Consider the following 22,238-nt stretch of genomic DNA (forward strand, 5'->3'; position numbering starts at 1 on the left):
GATGGATTATGCAAAGTATGAGAGTATGATGTTGGTTATCATGCATGATGATATGATGGCAGCCATACATGGCTATGAGGCAGCGATGGAAGGAACTGTTTTTTATCTTCTTGCATTTATATTTGGCGCTTTAGAGAATTATTCTTTTGGGCCTGGAGTGCATGTCCTTTGGGGTGGACAGTTTTGTTTTGTTTTATATCTTAGCAGGTAATCGCAATAATGCGCACACCAACTGAGAGTCGTTCCTGTTTCTTGAAGAGCGTGGCCTTCCGAATCTAGTCTAAATCAACAAACAACGGGAATGACCTCTTAGTAATTATGTACAGTCCCTGTAGTAACACTATGGCTAAATAGTCCGTGGGATGGGATTCTGTCCTGTGAAGCAACCTTAGCAAAGCGATGATTGTTTGAATGAATATTATCCGAATTCCGACACGTGCGGGTCCGCATTTTGAAACAGGACCAAGAGATTCTACACTGATGATCAATCCGTTGATCTGAGCTTGAGACTAGAAAGACGAACACTGAACGGTCGCTTTGCCTGCGCTGCGTGGCGAGCTGTGCTGCGCCGTTGGAGCCCGCATCTGGACGCGGCGGGTGGCTCGTGCCCAAGCGGTCTCCCTGCGTTGCCCTATCGAGCTTCGATAGTCGGATTTCTCCAAGCTCGACCTCTCTCATCTCCAGCCCCCTCATCAACCAACTATTTCTTCCTCCAAATCCCGGGCTCACGGCCTCTCCTTCGAGAATCTAATACAAGTCGTCTCTTTTCGCTCAGCTCGTCATCATGGTGAGTATTTTCATAATATTCCCCAACTTCCCCTCCCACTGCGACTAAAGCTCGGGACTCCCATCGCTAACCACTGCAACTTTTTTCAACTTATACAGGCCCGTAACAGTGAAAAGGCGCAGTCGATGCTGTTCCGCTTCCGCGCGGCACAGGCTGCGGACCTGGGAATCCTCGACATTGGTCGCACGCGTCGCCCCAAGGCCATCACGTCCGTGACCTCGATCCCGACATGTGAAAAGTGGCGAGGTCAGGTGCTCAAGGAGATCTCGCGCAAGGTGTCCCGCATCCAGGACCCGAGTCTCAGTGACTACCAGATCCGTGACCTCAATGATGAGATCAACAAGGCCATGCGCGAGAAGTGGATGTGGGAGAAGCAGATCCGGGACCTGGGTGGGCCAAATTACATGCGTGGCGGCGGGCGGGTCTACGACGATGAAGGAAGGGAGATACCGGGTGGAGGGAAAGGGTATCGATATTTTGGCCGTGCCAGGGAGTTACCTGGGGTGAAGGAGATGTTTGAAGCGGCCGCGAGGAGAAGAAGGCCCGAAGAGGAGGAAGAGGATACCGGTGGGGGTAGAGCAGCAGCGGATCTAGCCAGGAAGCATGTTGATGCGGCATACTTTGGCTACGGACCGGACGAGGAAGATGGGACACTTCTTGCCTACGAGCAGAAGAAGGAGAAGGAAGCTGTCGAGAACATGCTCAAGAAGGGTGAAGAGGACGTTGAGGATGGATGGGAACCGTTGCCCGGTGATGCCGGCGACGGGGTCGAATGGAGGCTACCTACTTTGGACGAAGTTCAGGAAGAACTCGTGGACAGGAGGAGAAGGAGATTGTTGGACAAGATCTCATAAGGAGCAGTCGCTGGAGTTGCTGGCACGTGTCTTTCCTTGATTTGTTTCAGCATGCCTATCTCTTTCTATCATACGTCTGCAATTTTCTGGCTACGGAAAAGGGTTGATGATACCAATAAAGTCTATTGTACATACATCATCAAGTAATATACAGTTGCTGTTTTTCATTATGCCTTTCTGGATTCAGCAGCACGCTGCTTTCTTTCCCTCCTTGCGGCTTTCAATGCCTGGGTCATGCTGGGACTAGGAGTTTTCTTTTCAATGTCTTCTTGCTGCCGCTGGCGGAGTTCCTCCTTAACATCGTCCAGGATGAATTTCCCAAGCTCCCCGGCTCTCCATCTCTGGACGAAACGTAGGGCAGCAAGGTCTATATTTGGAATCCCACCTTTGGCGAGCAGACCAGTATTGCGCGCGAAGTTCTCGAGAAGAGGCATGATCTCATTTGTTGGCTCAGACCAGCGCTTGTACACTAGAGGATCCTGCAAGTTTATATGGTACAGAAGATAGTCCGCTATAGTCGTAGGAGGGACAACCGAGTCCTTGACGCACCCACAGAGAGCGAGCTTGAGCATCCTCTCCGCATCCGGCATGTATGGAACGAAGACACCAGGAGTATCGAGCACGTAGACATCGGAGCCATCCGGTCTCTCCCATATTTTTATCGGTGCCCCTATCCTCCTGGTCACGCCGGGCTGGTCACCCGTTCTGGCGGCTTTGGCTTTATTCACGCCTTGGTTCCGGAGGTTGTTGATCAGAGTGGATTTACCAACATTCGGCATTCCAACGACCATTATGCGACACCCTACAAGCCTATCCGGGCTGCGAGCGTTATCTCTTAGGTGTTTGAAAATCGGCCCCGTATCCTTTTTGGAGAAGGAACTGGTAAAAAACACACTGCTTCTACGGTCCAGTTGACGGATCAGTTTTTCGGCCTAAAGGTCGCAAAAGGGTCACTCCATGAGCAGATGTTTTCGAGAACGATGAAGATATATCGACTCCACTCAATCCAGGCATAAACTCACATTCTGATCCTTCAATTTGTTACCACCCCCAAGATCCCTCTTGGTGTAGATGATCATTCGCGCTTTTTCTCCCAGCGCCTCCTCGAACATGGGGTTGATTGAAGTGACCGGTGCGCGAAAGTCGCGACACTCGACGACATAGTCAATCGAGGACAGCATCTTCTTCATATTCTGCAGTCCTTCTCGGTGATGTCCTAAGAAATAGGACCTCGGGATGGTCTCATAGTGTGGGAAGACCTGGCGCGGAATGAACTTGGCGGCCATTATGAGGGGAAAGCGGTACGACGTAAACTCGGTGGGAATCGACTAGGTAATCGCAGAGACATCTTAGAGACGCATGCTACTAATGCCTAGAGTGATATGGATAGCGTCGTTCTCTGGAGAATCACAGGGGATGAGAGGAGGGCACTCTGTACGTGCAACAAGACGTGATGAGATGCGAAGCTTGTCGCCCACGCCGAGTGGAAATTGTACAGGCAGAATGGAAGGCGGTGAGTGGTAATCGGCTAGAGAATTGTCCGACTCCGCCTCGATATTACCGATCCGCCTGATAACGCTTGAGTCTTGGTCTTCTCTCAGCCAGACTCCAGAGAATGACCGTCAAAACTGCATTGCCCAGCCTGGGCTCTCTGTCATTTGGCAGTATCGCTCTGCTTCTTCCTTTCATCCTCCAGTTTTCAGTGGAATTGCTATCGATTTAGCTCACTCTGGAGCTCTTCTATATAAACAATACGACACGACTTCTCAACACTCATTACAATGTCCCTGATTTCTGCTTTCAGAACGCCATCTACTAGAGGTACCTCCCTTCGACACAGGTCTGTTAACAGATACAAAAGATGGCGGCAGAAATCGGGCTCGCATGAGCCTGAGGTGTCCGCTGGTGATCCAGATCCAGATCCAGATGCTCACTCTGTCATAACCCCTTCTAAGCACACCCCAAAGCCCTTTCGAGTGCTGAGGGGTAGTGTAGGTGCCGGTGGACCGCTGCGTCCCTTTAGACTACTGAAGCAAGACATCCTCAACCTGCGGCGTCGATATGTCTCCGACTGGACGGTGTTTAACCAGCTGATTTTTGCGAGCGCCGTCTATGTTTTCTTTACCAATCTGCTGCCTGGGATCACTTTTGCAAGCGACCTGTTTGTCTTAACAGGCAAAAACTGGGGGACCATTGAGGTGGTCTTCAGCACAGGACTCTGCGGCATTATCTTTTCCTTGTATGTCTCCTTTTCCTTATCTCTGGATGTCAGACAACCTTGCTGGGTTGAATGTTGTTCTTGAGGCCATAATCGCGCTCCAAGTTATCCTATGCTTTCAGTTCCAAATGTCCTTTACCAATTTCACTTCGGACAGGGAATTCAGGCTGAGCGCTAAATTGGCATAGGCTTTCTATTCAACCACTGACGATTTTGGGTGTAACTGGCCCGTTCTCGGTATTAGCGGAGAACATATATGCACTATGCGACGAAGTGTTCAAGGTTGGAGGAGCTCTGAATATTTATATATCGCCACTTTCTTACATATTCTATTCTAGATTCCTTTTCTGCCTTTCATGGCTTGGTCTCTTATCCACTCTGCATGGATGCACTACGTGTTGGCCATAATCAATGCTCACGACTGGACGATGCGCTATGTGACTACCTTTTCTACTGAGATATTTTCGCTACTGAACAGTATAATCTACTTTCATAAGGCCATTCAAGAACTTGAAAGAGCGCATGATAGTCTCTCATTCGCGGCCTTTTTATATGCCATCATTGGCGCTGTTGGCACGATGCTTCTTGCAATCTTCCTGTCAACAGCTGAGAGCTGGCGGCCTCTATTTCATCGTTATGTTCGACTTGGTCTGACGGAGTATGCTGCCGCAATATCCATAATTGTCTTTATTGGCTTGCCTCACATAGGAGAGCTAGCCCACCTGGACAAGATGACGCTGCATGTCAGCACTTCGTTCAAGCCGACGTCCCCAGAACGAGAAATCTTTTTTGTTGAGTTTTGGAAACTACCAGTAGAATGGATATCTGCGGCCTTGGTCCCTGGACTCATAATTACGATGCTTTTCTTCTTTGACCATGAGGTGAGCTCGATCATCTGCACCATTGACCGGTATGGAACCAGGAAACCGGGTGGTTTCGCGTGGGATATTGTTCTGTTGGGTACTACGACCGCTCTCTGTGGAATCCTTGGAATACCACCAGCCAATGGACTCTTGCCACAAGCGCCTTTACATTCAGAGTCCCTGATGCATACAGAACGGGAAGAGGTGACTGTTACGGTTGACGGTGAGGAAGAAGTCGAGAACCGCGAGGTCAAGCGAGTATACGAGCAGCGATGGTCGGCCTTTCTACATGCAGGGGGTATCCTCCTGTTTGTTAGCCCACCGTTTATGAAGGTGCTGGGATTGACGCCAACAAGCGTGCTGGCTGGTCTGTTTATGTTCATGGGGGAGCAGAGCTTATCTGTGAAGTAAGAGTTTCTGTTGCACAGAAGTTTCCTCAAGCTCCGTATATCATGACGCATTGCGCCCTAGCTAACAGCGGCTTTTTTTTAGCCCAATCCTCTATCGAACTTTCTACCTTCTTACGCCGCCATCTGAGCTGCCGCCTCTGCCGCCCTCTCTCGGGGTTCCTACACCTTCGGATTCATCTTCAGACAATTCACCTGCCAGAAGGCCTTCATATATCCCCATACATCTTTACACCCTTCTCCAGATTGTTATCACTGTAGCCATCTTCATCCTGACTTTAACCCGCGCAGCGCCCGCTTTCCCAGTCCTCATAATTGCTCTCGTCCCGTTTCGATTACTAGTTATGAAGCGCTGGTGGCGGCGCGATGTTCTCAGGTTTGTCGATGCGTGGGCATGCCGTGAAGGGACGCCGGAGGATGATGAAGATGAGAGAGCGAAACGAAACGAGGAAAGCAGCAGCGGTGACGAAGCCGCGACGACTAAATATGGCAGAGAGAGGGGCGTCCTTGGGGCGTCTTCTGCTCCGTCTGTGGATAATAATGGGGAAGGTTCAAGCATTCTCATGACTAGACACGCCCATGCTACCGGCTCTGATGAGATCTGTGAGACAGTAAATGCGAATGATGACTGGATTGAGCTTGGTATCCATGTCCCAGAAGATGAGGAGACCGGGAAGAGGAGCAGGATAAACGTATCGGAGAGTGCAGGGAACTGCAGCACCTAAGGGACGCTGGTAAACGAAGCTATGTTAAAGGTGAATGAATGATTGTAATAGACGTTTCATAGATGCCATATATACATTTTATAAGAAAGGAGCGGTATTATGAAGGCTGAGACATGATTTTTGACAATTTAATTGAAAGAATTGAAGGTTTTTCTGCCCTACAAAGGACTTGGTAAGCGAAGTTGGGAGTGGAATAAAGGCTATCAGTTCCGCAGACAAAAGTACTTTGGACTCTTAACACCTGTACCGCAATCTTACTCAACTCATAGTCCCTTTCGGGACCAGGTTCTTGCCTTTCCGAGTGAAATGCATATCGGGTTTTGAATTTCCAGCAGCACATTACATGTCAATTCATTCCATAGTCTACTGCACACTGACTGCCAGCCCCATTGTGATGCTTGGACAAGGAGAAGCGGATTGTGTTCGTATGCTCGATCAGTTAAATAATATTAACGGTCACCTCGCTCCTTCACCCTCCACCCCGTACGATACTGTGGACTGGTGGACAGAGAAAGGAATCCGGACGACTTCAAAACCGTATGTCTGGCAAGTGATGATGAATATAACATCTTGCCACGACAGACATGCCTAGGGGGTTCGGAATTTGACGAGGTCGCACTGCTAAGGCTACGTACAGTACGTATTTGCAGCGGCACACGACACTGGCGTTCGAAGAAATCAACCAGTTTTCTCTGAGAAAATTACACCATATCGTCCCGGAATCATTCTCCCGGCTGAATAGTTATGCCACGGAATAATTCGGATCCTGACCTCGAAACCCCTACCGCGGGAACCAGCATCGATCCTCAAGGCGTCACAATCTACATCTGCACGAGCCCAACTGATCACCTGGATCTACAAGACTACTCAAGGCATCCCTGGCCATGCATGTCTTCCAGAAGAAGCCTGTTGCGTCTGTGGCACAACAGCTGGGCTGCATTCGATGATTGTGCCCGATTAGCCGCGACGGAAGGTTCCTGGCGCACACAGCACGGATGAGAAACCGGTGTTTGTTACACTCTATAGTTCCAGAAAAGTGAGGCGGTTTCAAAAGCTGCATCCTCCCTCGAGATCTGGCTTTCTTCGGACGTCTCTTCTGACGCCGTGTGCTCTACAAACTACATTTGTGATGTGATGATGCGCTGGAGACAAGCGGTCTGCCTTCCGTCATTGCTTTTTCCGAGATGAACAGGGAATATCTGCACCTCGAAAAACTTGGCAATATAACAGAGACCCCAATCAGAAGATGTTGATACCGATTGTTGGACATTGGAGGCTTCCAAATTGCCTTGTCTCCCCGTCCTGTGACCGCTCGATCCCTGACTGGCAAACCGCCAACATGTCATTGATCCGACCATTCAAGTATCAGCCTTAAAATTCAGTCGGCCGCCTCGGAATGCCTTTGGGTGGCTCGTCTGATGGCATGGATAGATAGCCCAATCCTGCAGTGAAGCGCATACAATGAGCTGGTTTAGCTTCTGACAGTCATCGTTCACAGTTGCATTCGAGAAACACGTCATTGACCGATGATCCCGGGGCGATTTATTACAGAGAAAGAGGATAAATGTGTGAAATTCCTTGTCTATGCATCTGATTTGCCGAGGGGTCCCTCGCAGTAAAGCGTTCCAGCTTTTATATCCCTTGCCATTCCGTGCTCTCGTCGCATTTTGAATTTCGAGTCATTTCTTACTTTCTATTCTTTATAAAGACTGTCTTGATCTTTGCTCCGATCTTGTGCTCTTCAGTTTGTTGGAACAAGATGGCAACATCATTGCCAGCAGAACCTATCTTGAGCCCTACCCGGGATGGTTCTGCCCTTGAGAGCCTTTCAGATGATATTGATGCAGCCAATGTCCTCAAGTGTTCAATGAAGGAGCGAGACGCTTACGATAAATCCGAGTTTGACGCCAACAAAGACAAATCCAGATTTCGTCAATACGAAGACGCTTGTGAGAGAGTCAAGGATTTCTACCGTGAACAACACGAGAAGCAGACCGTCGCATATAATCTCAAGGCCCGCAATGAATTTCGATCCAAAATCCGCGCCAAAATGACTGTTTGGGAGGCTGTAGAGAAGCTTAACACGCTTATCGACGAATCAGACCCAGACACCTCACTGTCCCAGATCGAGCACCTGTTCCAGTCTGCAGAAGCGATTCGTCGCGACGGAAAGCCAAGATGGATGCAATTGACTGGCTTGATCCATGATCTTGGAAAGTTGCTCTATTTCTTTGGCGCCGAAGGACAATGGGATGTCGTCGGTGACACTTTTCCTGTTGGGTGTGCGTTCGACGAGCGCAACATATACCCTGACACCTTCCAGCGCAACCCAGACTTCAACCATCCGATCTACGGGACTAAGTTTGGAATCTATTATCCTCACTGCGGTCTGGAAAATATCATGCTCTCCTGGGGTCATGATGAGTATCTCTACAATGTTGTCAAAGACCAATCAACCCTTCCCGAAGAGGCTCTGGCCATGATCAGATACCACTCGTTCTACCCGTGGCATAGGGAGGGCGCGTACCGATACTTCATGAATGAGCGCGATGAAAAGATGCTTGAGGCTGTGCAGGCGTTCAACCCTTACGATCTGTACAGTAAGAGTGATGAGGTCCCCAAGATCGAGGAACTCAAGGTAAGCTGTTTGTATGCGTCGTATTGTGGTGTTTATATTTCTGTTGGCTAATATGTGATCTTTTAGCCGTACTATTTGGAGCTCATCGACGAATTCTTCCCACAACGAGTTCTCAGATGGTGAGACTAGGAATTTCCAAAAACAGGAATCTTTCTCCGATCTCTTTGCCTTTTGATAATAACACCGTTATTTGCAGTCTGCCTGCATTTCTTATATTTTCAGTGAAGTCTATCGATTTGGATACACGATCTGGATAGTCACTAGACTCATAGAGTCTGGGATAAGCATATTGCCACTAAAGGAGTCTATCTTGAAGTGCTTGGGGCCTGCGCGTGTATCTGCGAGGTAATCAGGCACGGTGAAATAGGATCTTCAGATCTGACATCTCGTCAGAGCCACACACCTGCTAGTTTGGCATCCGCCTCTCGATTTTGCGTGGATTCCTCGGACTCTCCGAGATCGCCAAGACTCTACATTGTGTTGTCATGACTGATGAGTATTCTCCATTTGTGCGGTCAGAGGATGAGTATCACTTGACTGCTAGTATGGTTTGTTGGTAGATTCATAGAGGATATCATTGAAAACCGGTTGGTTAGGAGTTTCCAGGAGAGTTAGATAGTACTCTTTGTTTTTTGTTTTGAATGACGCCCCGACGAGAATTTGTCAAGATCTAATTTAGTCCAATCCTAGAGCGCTTAGGCATCCTTGATTATATTCCTTAGTCAGCATCTCTAGTTTAACTAGTTAACTATTCCCATTGGTAACCGATCCCGTGTTAAAAAAAAAGGTAGGCCCCAAATTGCAGAAGAGAGGGGCTTTGGTAGAACAGGGAAGAAAGGGCTTCAATCTGAAGAGGGCACAGATGACTTGGCACTCGATTATTATGACAAATGCAGCTGTAAGCGGGTAGCAAAACTGAGATGCGCCTCAGGTGTTAACCCAACACTTGGAGGTTTCAGATTTTCTATTTGACCATTAGTCGATAAACACGATTCGTCCGCACCCTAAGCTCTCGTCCAGATGTCCTGAATTTCTGTCGACGTGCGAAAAAAAACTGAACTGAACATGCGCTATTATATTGACATTTTGATTTAAATACTCTTCCGGGAGCTTGGTGCCCAAAGTGGCAGTCATGTCAGAATTCATCCACATCACATTGCAAGGTATAATGGCTGCTGCACTTCAGCTGCTTGCCCATCACCCAGTAGCTCACGATATTCTAGGAGTTGTCTATTCCGCTACTCACCGTTCTGAAGATGACAACGATACGCTAATGCTGTTTTGCCAGTGCCTAGCCGGCGTGTCACAAGGTTTGTGGATTGATGCCCCGTTCCCAGCGTTCCGATTATACTAAAACATGTAGAACTCTCCTTCGATGTACTGTATCGAGCTGTTTCATCTAAATGGCGCCTGCAAGATGATATCTCCAACCCATTTGGTGATTCTAGGGAGTCTCTCGTGCCCGCCGTATGGATCTTTAACCTCGATAATGATATTCTAACACTGCACAAGAAGAGTCTGAATCGAATGATTCCACTGAGCAAGCTCCGGGAAGGCCCTGTCCCGATCGTTGAAATGGAGCCGTTCGAACTCCCACCCTTACCAAAATTTACACTGGATAAAGACTTTCCGACGCCAACCTGGGAGCCGAAATTCAACGCGGCAACGCGCCAGACTGCTTTTATCGGGAGGGTGCTGGAGGACTTCTCGTATCAGTGGAGGCACGTTTTTCGGAGTCGGTACAACAATTCCACGTTTCGAAGGCTTGCTTGTGCCATTCTCCGTATTGTCACCCTCGACTTCAACGTCAAAGAAGTTGCTCGTTCTCGAGCCGGAATACGAGGAACGTTGGTATGGTTGACAGATCTACCGCAGTGGGAACCCTTCCCTAACCGAGTCATTCATCTTGACCGTGTCTCTGTGGTTCCTTGCCAGCACCTCTCACACGCTATCCCTGCTATCAGGGAGGACTTTGGACGACGACGGGTGCGCTACGAGTCGAGCTCCCCTCGCAACGCACGATGTAACAGTATCACATACCTGATACTCTCCGTGCGGGAAATCATTTTATACAGAACCTGCTTTTGCAACACACATTCTCCCATATGCACAAGGCCGGAGCCTCTGTTCAATGGTGTTGACAGTCCTTCGAGACGAGCATTGGGGTACCTGCTCATGGCGGCTCCGCCAGAGCGTCAGGCCTCACCTTTACATGACCTCCCAGTTGAGATCCAGGACATGATCCTTCGAAACGTATCAATGGGGCCGGTGGAATCGGCTAGAGTTGGTTGCATGCTGTCTTTGGGCTCGGTGTTTAAATGGGAACGTGATGGCGTCCCAGTACGACGGCAAGAGGTCCTCACGAACAGAACATGGGTCTTGCCTGTTGAATCACAAATTTGGTTTGATGATTGTCTTAGCGGGCTTGCTTATAGATAGTACACATAAATACATTTCTATCTAGTAAGTGGATTGCGACTGTGGCTTTTTGGCGGGGCACAATCTAAGATCCACTAGAACACGCTTTTAATTGATATAGAACTATAACACACAGAAAACCATAGCAAAGAAAGCAGATTAGAAAAGGAGATTGAAAGAGATTTTAGGAAATGTAATAAAGCTGCTGTTTAAGGGACAACGAACTAGGCAGGTCACAATATGGAGCCAGCATGCGCTCGGAGTTACCTACATGCACCGTCCAGAGGTACTCTAAATCTGCAGACACCATAAACTTATTCCAGGTACAGTTGCGCCACATAATCCCATGTCCCCCTTATGTCCCAACCCGACAGAAGGGGGTGGAAAGGGCCAGGGTCTGCAACCGTCCGGGAAGATTTAAATTAAAATTAAAGATAAGGGTCCCTGCATTCTTGCTTCTTTCCCCGATGCTTATTGCTAAGGCAACTACCCTATTGCTTGATCCCGGTCTATACATGTATACAATTTATCGAGGACGTCCTTTCACCCGCGGGACGTTAAACCGCGTATCACCACCGACTGCAGGTTCCCGTCGGAACCCTTGAACCATTTCCTTGATCATAGGATTGCCTCGATTGGAACTGTGGATTTCTTTGATCTTGAGTTGGTATTTTGTTTCATTTGGTTTTGTTTCACTTCAACTCCGTCTCCCGCTTCCGTGGATTCATGTTCAAATGAAATGATCGAGCTGTCTCGGGCCGCGGAGTTTCGAGCTTGTCATCCCGCTGCAATCAAAGATAACATGGTGCATCACAGTTTGATTTTAATTCGAAACAGGGAAATCCGAGGATGGTCGTACAGTGCTTCACTCATTGAGGCCTTATCATCAGGCCGGCTCAACCCTGGCCATAGCTCCTCTCAATGTTGATTTTGATGATATATGTATGCGATATGCAGTGGCGCAAAGTAAACCGGTGTACAAAAGTCGAAACACGCCAGACGAAGAAAAAGGGAAGTTCAAGATGAAGAAAAAAGGGAGCCCTGAAACCCACGTCGGGACGCACGAATCCGACAAGTCGAACGAGGTTTTTTTTAAAAAAATTTTTCTCGCTTCATGTCCTGTCCTAGCTATGTAATGTGACGTAAATATCAAAAAATCTCTCACATAATCGTACAGGGACGGCTCCAAGGTATACCGAGCAGAAAATGGACATAGGCTGAGTATATTAGACCGCTATAACGACGGGAATGTGTAGAAAGCTAAATAGTGAAAAGGAATATAGGTCATAAATAACGGTTGAGAGTATAAACATAGAATATAAAAATAGTTTCATCTTCTCTCCCATCCCCAGGTCTCCCTCAGTTTCTTCTGCATCGCGGCAGTTGGCCATGCATTATCTCGATCTGTCTCGATAAGTACATTCAACAAAGCTTGTTGCTCGACAAGGTCCGTGAATCGGTCTCCGCACATCGTAATTGCAAGGGTCGCTGTGAGGAAAGCAGGTGGGGACTGGCGGTTCGACATTGCAATTCCACATATTTCCAAGACGATTGCCTTGATCTTTTCGTCCATCGAGCGTGCCGCGTCCTGTTGACCAAGGCCTAGGCGTGGCATGTTTGGATTGTAGACAGTAAGCAGAATCATTGCCAAATCCATGTTTTGTATTCCTACAATGTGGCAATCAGCAAGATACCATGCTTCAGGAAGTACTTCACCCTTCCTTCTGTCTGGCTCACGATAATAAATCGGCGAGAAGGAACGTGGGCGGAGTTCTAACCACCGAGTATGGAAATTGATCAATTCCTCATATTGAGCGGTACTCCTCGGATGGTAACTGCTAAAACAGTATTGAAGTACGTCGGCACAGAAAATCATAAGACGATTAGCCCACACATGGTCAGGGGCAGGGTCCCAAGAGCGATAGCTATCACAGATGCCAAGAGGAAGACGAAACGACCGTTGCTGTAGGAACGCCATGAGAATTTCTTGACGGAACCCAACCCAGAATGCTGCTTGACGGAGCCCTGGCGAGCTAAGGGCCGACGTTGCTTGGGCTTCGATAAATACTTGAAGGCCGCGGAGGCCAGTTTCATTGGCAAAACCTAAGCTAATCAATGGGGCTATTTTATAAAAGTACGGTAAGCACGTGAAAATGAGCAGGGACAATAGGTTCGAGCTCAAGACGTGGTAAAGACATACCATCTATCTCCTCATAGAAGCGAAGGACAACCACAGCAGCGAATAAATCCTCGTTCATTATACTATTGGGGTCTTCGGAGAGTGATCTCAAATGGGCAATGCATTTGTTATGATATTGTAAGGAAGTTTCCTCTCCCAATTTCAGGAAGCGAGGGTGGCAAAACTTGGCGATAATGGAGTTCTGGTGATTTCTTGGAAGTGTACTGAGATGTCTTGCAGAGGTTGCTAACACAGCATTGAGCAACGGCGGGCAGGAAAAGGCCCTCTGAGGTACAGTATTTGTGAAATGTCTCTTAGGATCACAGAGGTCAAACTATTACGCGAATAGTTAGGTCTTGACAAGTCGTTAACCACATCCTTTGAGATAACTGCGAGTGGAAAATGCATCTTACCCATTTCGCAAGGTTCTCAACAAAATATTTCATGAGGCATGCTTCTTGTATATCGAAACGCGGCCGGACAGTATGTTGTCTGATCAACAAAGGTGGACAGATGCTCCATGATGATTCCTCTTGGATGTCACAGGGAGACCGTGACATAAGCTGCCTTGCGTTATCGGATGAAGCTAAAAAGTTCCAATGAGATCCAGCCCCAGCATCATACGATGCCGAGGTGCTTGGGGAAATTCCACAATCACGGGAGAAACGAGGAGAGTGAAGAGGTCCTAACGACTGATAGCCAGTCGTAGATTGAGGAAGTTCGATATTTCTGTTTCCGGTCGGTACGCTATCAATGAAATCCTGATTTAATGGAGACTTTGGGATCTCAGAGTGAGTAGGGTCCGATGATGCAGCAACCGATTCGGTGCCGGTAGTGCCTATGGGGACTGTAGGAATCGATAGAGATACATTTCTGCGATGATCGTTCAATTCAGGAGAGCACACGGGCACAGGACTTTGGGTATAGGATGGAGCCAAATGAGGTGTTTCGTCAATATACTCGTAGGTTGCTGAACCTGAGATAAAGTTATATGATCCTTTAAGCCGGGACACCGAAAGAGGTAACTATATGGACAGCTTACCATTATTTGATGAACTGAGCCAGACTTGATCCTTGGAAAACTCGTGATCGTACCGTGCACTGGACCCGTGCCTGAACCGTAACCTGGACGAGCGACGTACACATTCTCGACCTGACCGCTGACACCGTAGACATTTTGGTTTGATACTGTCACCTGCTTGTACGCAGTTGATATTGACAATATTAGCTGAGGCAAATGCAAACCGGGTGATTGAACGGCATCTGGTTAGGTTTAAAAAAAACCGCGTAAGGGGTCTGAGGCAGAATCGGGGAACTCGATAAAGGCGTGTCGGACAAGCAGGGTTCTCACATCGTGAATGATGATCTGAGAACGAGAATGTGTGAGCCTATGTGCTCTCAATGGTGGAGGGATTGCCTACTTCGGCAATTCTGACTTTGATCGCGAAATAAACGAGTTAGAATCAATCTCTATGAAGGAATATTGCCCGCGGCTCGACGAAGACTCGCTAAATAAGCTGAGTCCTCATACTCACCAAGGGTCTGGCCTCGACTGCATCATCGGCATGGATACAGAAAAACACCTGTCATGGTCGCCAATCCTGGCGAATGGCAAAATCCGGAACTCTCTGGATGTATAATGCAAAATGCAAATTAATGACAAGAGAGAGAAACGTGAGATTAGAGATGCGGGGAAAGTTGACGATTTGCGGGGATAGATCCGGGGAAAAGATGAGAACGGCCCCGCTCCCTGGGACTTCGAGCCAGTCAGGAACAATCGTCCACTGAGGACCTCTCAGCTCCTCAATGGAGAAAATACTAAGTCTAACTGCCAACACACTGTCGCCTATGCTGCCCCGAGGTTTCTGCATACTATGTTGAAGTATTCCCACCAGCTCCAGTAAACCGCAGAAATCGTTCCCCATGGGGCCTGCTACGGCGTCGAGTGCAACCCAGTCAGGCTGCCGCCAATAGCATAGTGGCCACTAGTAATCACGCATGATTTACTGTGCTGCTATTGTATAGAGATTCTAGGTCTAAATTCCAAAGCTGGCACGGTGGTGGACGTTTTAGTACTGAGCCTCTTGTGAGTAGCTGGCGTTTTGTCGGGTGTTTCAACATACTAAGTTTCACAATAAAAGTATCCCTTCGAGTCCCTTTCTCTCTGAAAATCATATAGATCCATTGATACATGAGGCCCTTACTCTGCGCCGCAGAATGCCTAGTTCCGTGACCACCGGCCAACAACTCGACAGAACGAAGTATGGTTTACTGGTGTGCTATCTCTACAAAAAGCCACCTGTCCTTAGTTTTATTTACTTGTAGCTCACTACATCATATTATGGTTATGAAATAACTACAATTTTTAAATTCTGAGGCCAGTAAATACAAATTGAGCAAAACTCTCTGGAATATCTGACGATTAGAAGAATTTATCGTAAACTAATCTATTTAATGAATAATGATATCCCGCAAATATGTCCAGACAGCAATAATTTCTTATGAAGACCAACGTAACAGCTTTTGAAGGCGTCTTCTCCCACTTTATAACAGCGATAGACCGCATCCTCTCCCCAGAGGCCAATCGTTGTTTGCGGTGCGACAGAAGTGCCCCAAGTTCCAGTTCCCATATATTCCATATATTCCACTCACAACGTAACCCAGCAACAAAACCCGGGGCCCCTAGCTCAATGAGTTAGGCTTCCAAAGCCACAAAAAATTATTCCTGCCAGCTAGGGGTTCCGGGTAAGAATCCCAGGGGAGGGATAGGGATGGTTGAAGCGGTGCAGTAATTATCAAAATCCTGCTAACATACAAATATCCCTCCCCCGGGATTTCTAGTAAAACCCCGCCCACCACCAATCACTAGTACGCCCCGGGCGGGGTTTTTTTAGCACTCCTCCTGCCACAGCATATGGTGCCCTACGCAGTGCAGGCTGGAGGAGTGTGAGCTTTTTTGGTATTTTGATGCTTTTATGTCACCTGGGTCTGGTGTGGAGAAAGGGTTCACGTGAGTCCTTGAGAATAGGCGAATGTTGAACTTTAAAAACATAGTAAGAGCGTCTAATAGTGTCTAGGTATCTTAATTTTCATATCCTCATATTCCAGAGCTTAAAATTCTTGAATTAGTGCTCCTTGTTACACGATTTACTTGATCCGTTGAGAAACAAGGCAAACTCCAAATTCCATAATCGTTATATACCCGCTACAACCTGGAATTAATAACAAATCATGCTAAGCAGTATTCAGCCTCCACCAGGCACTACTTATTCCATTTGCTGTCCAGTGGACCTAAGGTTATTAGATTAACTTGCAAAGCTCTTTCCAAGACATGTTCGACCGTGGAAGGGATGCTACATACACTGTCTCTAAGTTTGAAAAGAAAATGTGCCTAATGGGTTATATTTGTTCTTCGACTACTCTGCTGAACACCTATTGAGACACTAACCCCATGTAGGCCACGTAGGTGTCTAAAGAGTGTGTAAATACTTTCTAAAGTCAATCCATAAGGTCCCAGTGTCCCGCTGTCAAGGGCGTATTAATTTCCGGTCGCCCTTACCAGTAATTCTAGCTTTATTAGAAACTTTACATGAAATCGGTTGAATTTCGGTCCAGAGAAATAAAACTATTTGTTCCCAAACTATAACTGGACAATATCCTCGACTATATCTTCTGTAAGCACGCTGTGTTCCATCACAGGCTGACCTCTAAGTACTCATAGGCTTTGTCCATCTTTGGTCAATTTCCGCCTCATATATTCTCTCTCTGATTCGAAGAATGCATACCATGGCCCTCGCCTTATGATTCCCAATAGCATCTTCTGTCTCTATTGATCAACGCGGCACACGGACCCATCTACATTCTAGACCGCAGCATCTTGTCCCAATTGCTGATGCCACCCAACAACGTACGATTCCAAGCCTAGCAATGAAGATTTGAAATGAAGCTCGACTAATGATAAAGTGAGGCGGATCTAGATAATGGAATCGCGCTAGGTAGAGGTCTAGATCGTCTGTGAACCACTCAGACCCACATCTGATATGACCTAATTTTTTCAGCCTTCATTAACACCACAGAGGCTTAAATTGTTCATCCAGCCAGCGAATCACATCGTAGCTTCGGATAAAAACACCTGCATTATTGGTCTAGTGGTAGAATTCATCGTTGCCATCGATGAGGCCCGTGTTCGATTCACGGATAATGCAATGTGAACGTAAGTTCTTTTTGCCTCCTTTACGCTATTTCTTAAGATCATGGAGGCATAGTTACTTTTTCCTTTTCGAAGTCTCGTTTAGTCCGTTATCCCGAATGCGTGCTCCTCTCGAGGCAGCATTTTTCCATCTAATACCGACATGGCCTCAATCATCAGTACGTGGCTGAAGATGGACTTAACGTCCACTGTCACTGCCAAGGTCCTGTTCAAGCGACATTCAGTTCCTGTCCTCTGGCCTGTCTCTTGCTCCTGAAGGCCAACCTGGAGACTCCTATTTTTCGTCGCCCCCACTACAAGCTACATTTCAAAGATGCCCATGGCATCTTGTTTACTTCCCCTTCAATTACTCTCAATCTCCTTTGCTGAACTGCCATGGAAGCACACCCTCCGACACCGGCAGGTCCCGTGGAGCATCAACACTGGGCTGAGTCTATCCTCTGTGAGAATGCTTGAAGAAGGAAGATGACTTTTAGAGCCCGGGATGGCTGCCTCCAAGGGATAAGATCAAGACTCTCACAGACAATGCGATTGGGTACTTATGCACTTGGAGTTTGATTACGCAATGTCCCCGGTCTTTGCCTTATCAAGGGAACAGATAAACTGGTCCAAGGACAATGATAGCAGCAAGAAGTCCATACTAAGGAGCTCCCTTGCTACTGGGTCCAGATCTATACAGATGTCCGGCGAATGAGTGTATTGTTTGCAGTGGTAATCCCCGTAATTCACTCCTTGACCCTCCAATCCCATGATTACAAATGGAAATTTTCACTTCAGCATCATCTGAATCCCACTAACCAGAATATCAGCTGCACTTTTCCAACCTCCCACTGCTCTCTGGGTTTCTCAATCTCATGGCTATGGCCTCCATGTACAGTTAGAGCGTTGTTACATCTAACTGGCTACTTATACGTCTATTTATGCACTGTCAGCGTGATGGAACGTCTAACAAAAGACTATGCTAAGCTTTCTGCAGGATGCCTCATCCTGTTAGCCTAGAGACGTCTTTGTACCAACCCCGGCTTAATTGGGCGTCTCTTATCTCCCGGTTGTCAGCACTAACGCATGTTTTCTTACTTCCGGTGCCGAAGTTGCAGATCGGTGGTTGATAATATTGCAAGATCGAGACAGCCCAGGCGCTCCCGCCCGCCCCCATGCAGCCATGAAAGGCTGTCTACTGTGTGCTGTACACAAGTACGTACATTACTGCACTCACTTCACTGAAAGCACGCACTAGCCTTCCTCACCTTTTTTACGTACACTGCCGGGAGGCATTGCACGTTGCTTATGAGCTCAGCTTTTCTACTGCGGTTTGACACCATAGCAAAGCTGGCAGCATATGGTCCAACAACAAACGGAAAGTCTTATTAGGAATCAAGATTGGCGTAAATTTTCTGCCCCTCATGCAAGCCCTTCATTCAATATTCGTTGCTGACATGATCCCACGATTTGGCCGCCGCGTCGGCAACGTCCTGCCCTCAGACCTTCCCTCTCCCCTCACCGTCTCTACAGTCAAATCTACAGCCTTCTTTAGATCGCCTGGCTGGTTTCGCTCCGCTGCCTTTCAGCCCGCTTGGACGAGCTTATTCATCTCTGCGTATTCAGGAAGGGGTGCGGCGCGCGGTACTATATGTGGCTGGGCATCATGATGGAGATGCACATGTAGCCCGGGATGATCAGGCATGTGAGCAGACCGAAAGGTGCGATCTCGAGAGTCAGATTTGGCACGATGCCCTCGAGCAGGCCCTTGGAGCCGCAGTGGGCGCCTACAGAGGACATGAAGAGCAGGGTGTCTGACTGACAGGCGCGCATAAGAGGCAGGAATGCGAGCGTCAGGTCAAGGGGATCGATGACGTTGTTGCGCAGGGCGCTTGATGAGAATTGTTCACTGGCTCAAGGGTCAGCAGACACGTTCTGGAATGGAGGCATGACTTATCAATCTTTTCCACCACCCCGACATCAATGTACGCTACGTTCTTCACCAGCACGTCGACGTGCCCGTATATCGCCCATGCCACCTTGGCCTTTGCATTCAGCACGTCCTGCGGTGCTGCAACGTCTATCTGAAGAACAGCCGCACCCGCTGCTTTCAGCGGAGCCAGGCACTCGACGCCGCCCGAGCCTCGCGTGCGAGCCGTGGCAATGATCTTGTCGCCCTGGGCAGACGTTGTCAACTCCGTGAAGAAAAGGGTAAGAGTTCATGGACGTACCTTTGGCGCGGATGGAGTGGACAACAGCTTTGCCCAGGCCAGAGGAGCAGCCGGTAAAGAGGCAGGTGAGTTGCCCGGCCATGATTGCTTCCAGGGTAAAGATGCAAGCGATGGGTCTGGGCTGTACACGATTATTTAATCGTCAAGTCGAACTCAGAATGTCCCGAATCACAGTACATATACTACCGTCAGACCGCCACTATCAGAACCCCCAGTCTCTCAGGAACGTGGGGGCTGAAAGCTAACCTTCCTCCAAGCTTTCGAGCTTTGCCAATGATCTTGTCAGGTTCCCCAGCGCTAAGGGAAGGTGCCGTGTTGCAGACGTTAGATGTCATTGAGGAAAACTTGAACCCACCAATCCTTGAGTCTATTTTTACTTATTAAGATGTTCTATATTCCAGAGGATCTTTAGACATCTTAGGCTTGTACACATAAGTATTACTTCGATGGCTGTCCCTCCTAGGTTAATGGTGGAAGGTCCGAACACACCGTGTCTTTTCACGGAGCTGGGTCAGTGTTATTCAGATGCAAACATGTGGATATGTACTACTGGTCTGGGTTGATTTCTTTTTTTTCCTCTATTGCTATCCAGGTTCCTTCCGACATTCAGCTCGCACCTCCATGACGCTAGGCTGCTTGCCTTTAGTAGATAGACCAATGAGAGGATGAGAGAAGACAAAATGGGATCCTTTTCTGGAAGAGCTTAGAATATATTGATTACTTAGTAGAGAAAATATAAAGAAAACGGGGAGAAGAGTATAAGAGGGTGCAGAGAATTCCAAACTATAGTACGTGGGTAGATACATAGAAATCTCACACGGTTATATAAATAAATCATCGGCCCGATCCGCTGATCCAAGGGAAATGTTCTCCGCTCGTGACTTCGCCCGATGACGTATTCGTTTTTATGTCAAGGCTATCAATTTTCCCCCCCTAAAGCGTTCACCAAATCCGCAGAACTTTATCATGCAGAAAAAAGAGTCTCTCGATCATTTTGTTGAGTTACTGTCAAGGATCGACAGTGCGGTCCAAGTCACGTTCTAGGCTCCAACACGTGGGGAGCTTCACCGACTTGGCCCCGGCGTAACCTTGGGAGCTTGGACGCTCTCTTTAATCTTTACCTACGTCAAGCACCTGAAGTTCAACACATTACCATCTGCCACCACATTCTCCCAAGGTTCTCTTAAATGCAGGACCGAAAACATGGGGCCACCTACGGATCGCCTTAACCTCTACATCCTCACCTTTAATTGTGCCCGATATCAAATACAGACCGACCGATTCGCCTCCCACCTCTTCGATGCGCTTCCTAACAACCCCGCAAGGGATCATGATGATGCCAGCAGAGGAGGACGACGACATCCATACGAAGTCCCTGAGATCCTCGTCTTGTCCCTGCAAGAGATTGCGCCTATCGCCTATGCATTCTTAGGAGGATCATTCTTGAATCAGTACTACGATGCCTTCGACCAGGCCGTTCACCTTGCGGTCTCGAAACAGTGGGCGGATAATAATGTGAGCTACGTCAATATGCTCCGGAAGAACTCTGGGTTGACAGCGATAATGGTATTTGTCCGGTCAGACGTTGCTGGGAGGATCTCGTGCATCCAGACCGCGGAAGTTGGTCTCGGTGTCCAGCAGATGGGGAACAAGGGAGCAGTGGGGGCACGGCTGCGCTACATGGTAGAAGATCAGAGCAATGATGCTGTCGATTTGACTTTCGTCTCTGCGCATCTGGCTCCGATGGAGTGCGCGTTCGAGCGTAGGAATAAGGACTGGAAAGGCATCGTCGAGCGACTCGTCTTCACAAGGGAAAAGGGTGGCGCTGGCAATAGAGAAGGTGGCGGCGAGGAAAGTGTCGCTTTGCTGCGAAAACCCGACTCCAGAAGCTGCAGTGACGGTCAATCCGGGATCTTCATGCCGACGACGTACCTGTTCCTCGCGGGAGACTTGAACTACCGCACCTCAGATACAATACCGCAGAAGGACGACCGGAACCGTTTCCCTCAGCCCACGACAGACACGAACAGCCGTAGACATTACTCCCAGCTCTTGAAGGATGACCAACTCACACGAGAGCTTCAGAACAACAGGACTTTGCATAACTTGTCGGAAGCTCCGATAACCTTCCCACCTACATACAAGTACTCAGATGAGGCTCGCCGGGCTGCTGCACAAGACGGTGAGCCCAAGGAATGGAAGTGGGCGAGTTCTCGTTGGCCGAGCTGGTGTGACCGGATCTTATATCTAGATGTGCCGTCTTGGATAAAGGGAATCGGTCATGTCGAACCGCATGTGTATGACGCCCTCCCTCTGTTCCCCACGTCTGACCACCGTGCTGTTGCGCTTTCGGTCTCGGTCCCGTTAAAGGCCATTCCAGAACCCGGTGTGGGTCAAACCGAAGATGTCAGACTTTCGGCTCCCTTTGCCCTCGACACAGACTGGGAATGCAAGAGAGCCGCTGCCAGGACGAAAGAGATCATCGTGGGCTGTATTGCTTATCTAGGTTTGACCTGGGAAGGCAATGCCCTTCTCCTGGCAAGCATTGGTGCCGTCGGTGGATGGCTCGTGCTTCGATCGATTCTCGGTGGATGATGACGGCGTTCTAGAATTCTCGCTCTGAGTCACGATTGACGATTCAAAAAATATGTTCGCCCGCATGACAATCCTCCCGAATTTTTGGATGGGGAATGCCGTTGCGAATACGATCATTCTTACAGGTCTGGCCC

The 22,238-nt window shown here is 48.3% G+C and overlaps 8 protein-coding genes and 1 non-coding gene across 9 annotated transcripts; 6 read left to right on the plus strand and 3 right to left on the minus strand.

Annotated features, from left to right (window-relative positions):
* Nucleotides 1-784: 784 nt before the first annotated feature.
* On the plus strand, nt 785-1,641 carry VTN00DRAFT_1224 (uncharacterized protein; the record flags this gene model as incomplete). Its single annotated transcript, XM_069427308.1, has 2 exons — nt 785-787; nt 886-1,641. 2 exons carry the CDS (start codon nt 785-787, stop codon nt 1,639-1,641), a joined length of 759 nt encoding a protein of 252 aa, XP_069291926.1.
* Nucleotides 1,642-1,808: 167 nt separating this feature from the next.
* Nucleotides 1,809-2,927, minus strand: VTN00DRAFT_1225 (uncharacterized protein; the record flags this gene model as incomplete). Its single annotated transcript, XM_069427309.1, has 2 exons — nt 1,809-2,573; nt 2,664-2,927. 2 exons carry the CDS (start codon nt 2,925-2,927, stop codon nt 1,809-1,811), a joined length of 1,029 nt encoding a protein of 342 aa, XP_069291927.1.
* Nucleotides 2,928-3,422: 495 nt separating this feature from the next.
* On the plus strand, nt 3,423-5,854 carry VTN00DRAFT_1226 (uncharacterized protein; the record flags this gene model as incomplete). The annotated part of the gene is made up of 4 exons (XM_069427310.1): nt 3,423-3,880; nt 4,048-4,141; nt 4,198-5,129; nt 5,215-5,854. The coding sequence occupies 4 exons, from the start codon at nt 3,423-3,425 to the stop codon at nt 5,852-5,854; spliced, it is 2,124 nt and encodes a 707-aa protein (XP_069291928.1).
* Nucleotides 5,855-7,613: 1,759 nt separating this feature from the next.
* Nucleotides 7,614-8,615, plus strand: VTN00DRAFT_1227 (uncharacterized protein; the record flags this gene model as incomplete). The annotated part of the gene is made up of 2 exons (XM_069427311.1): nt 7,614-8,492; nt 8,559-8,615. The coding sequence occupies 2 exons, from the start codon at nt 7,614-7,616 to the stop codon at nt 8,613-8,615; spliced, it is 936 nt and encodes a 311-aa protein (XP_069291929.1).
* A 1,009-nt stretch (nt 8,616-9,624) lies between these two features.
* VTN00DRAFT_1228 (uncharacterized protein) lies at nt 9,625-10,519 on the plus strand (the record flags this gene model as incomplete). Its single annotated transcript, XM_069427312.1, has 4 exons — nt 9,625-9,655; nt 9,716-9,802; nt 9,856-10,343; nt 10,457-10,519. The coding sequence occupies 4 exons, from the start codon at nt 9,625-9,627 to the stop codon at nt 10,517-10,519; spliced, it is 669 nt and encodes a 222-aa protein (XP_069291930.1).
* Nucleotides 10,520-12,240: 1,721 nt separating this feature from the next.
* Nucleotides 12,241-14,656, minus strand: VTN00DRAFT_1229 (uncharacterized protein; the record flags this gene model as incomplete). Its single annotated transcript, XM_069427313.1, has 7 exons — nt 12,241-13,031; nt 13,111-13,423; nt 13,503-14,065; nt 14,132-14,284; nt 14,441-14,455; nt 14,511-14,524; nt 14,625-14,656. 7 exons carry the CDS (start codon nt 14,654-14,656, stop codon nt 12,241-12,243), a joined length of 1,881 nt encoding a protein of 626 aa, XP_069291931.1.
* Nucleotides 14,657-17,223: 2,567 nt separating this feature from the next.
* VTN00DRAFT_t10 lies at nt 17,224-17,294 on the plus strand. Its single transcript has one exon. It is a non-coding gene; the product is annotated as a tRNA-Gly (tRNA).
* Nucleotides 17,295-18,925: 1,631 nt separating this feature from the next.
* VTN00DRAFT_1230 (uncharacterized protein) lies at nt 18,926-19,844 on the minus strand (the record flags this gene model as incomplete). Its single annotated transcript, XM_069427315.1, has 4 exons — nt 18,926-19,187; nt 19,268-19,455; nt 19,510-19,630; nt 19,756-19,844. 4 exons carry the CDS (start codon nt 19,842-19,844, stop codon nt 18,926-18,928), a joined length of 660 nt encoding a protein of 219 aa, XP_069291932.1.
* An 868-nt stretch (nt 19,845-20,712) lies between these two features.
* VTN00DRAFT_1231 (uncharacterized protein) lies at nt 20,713-22,104 on the plus strand (the record flags this gene model as incomplete). The annotated part of the gene is made up of 1 exon (XM_069427316.1): nt 20,713-22,104. The coding sequence occupies one exon, from the start codon at nt 20,713-20,715 to the stop codon at nt 22,102-22,104; it is 1,392 nt and encodes a 463-aa protein (XP_069291933.1).
* Between the last annotated feature and the right edge of the window lie 134 nt (nt 22,105-22,238).

The sequence above is a fragment of the Thermoascus crustaceus genome (assembly GCF_041956765.1).
Source record: "Thermoascus crustaceus strain CBS 181.67 unplaced genomic scaffold VTN00scaffold_1, whole genome shotgun sequence".
Lineage (NCBI taxonomy): Eukaryota > Fungi > Ascomycota > Eurotiomycetes > Eurotiales > Thermoascaceae > Thermoascus > Thermoascus crustaceus.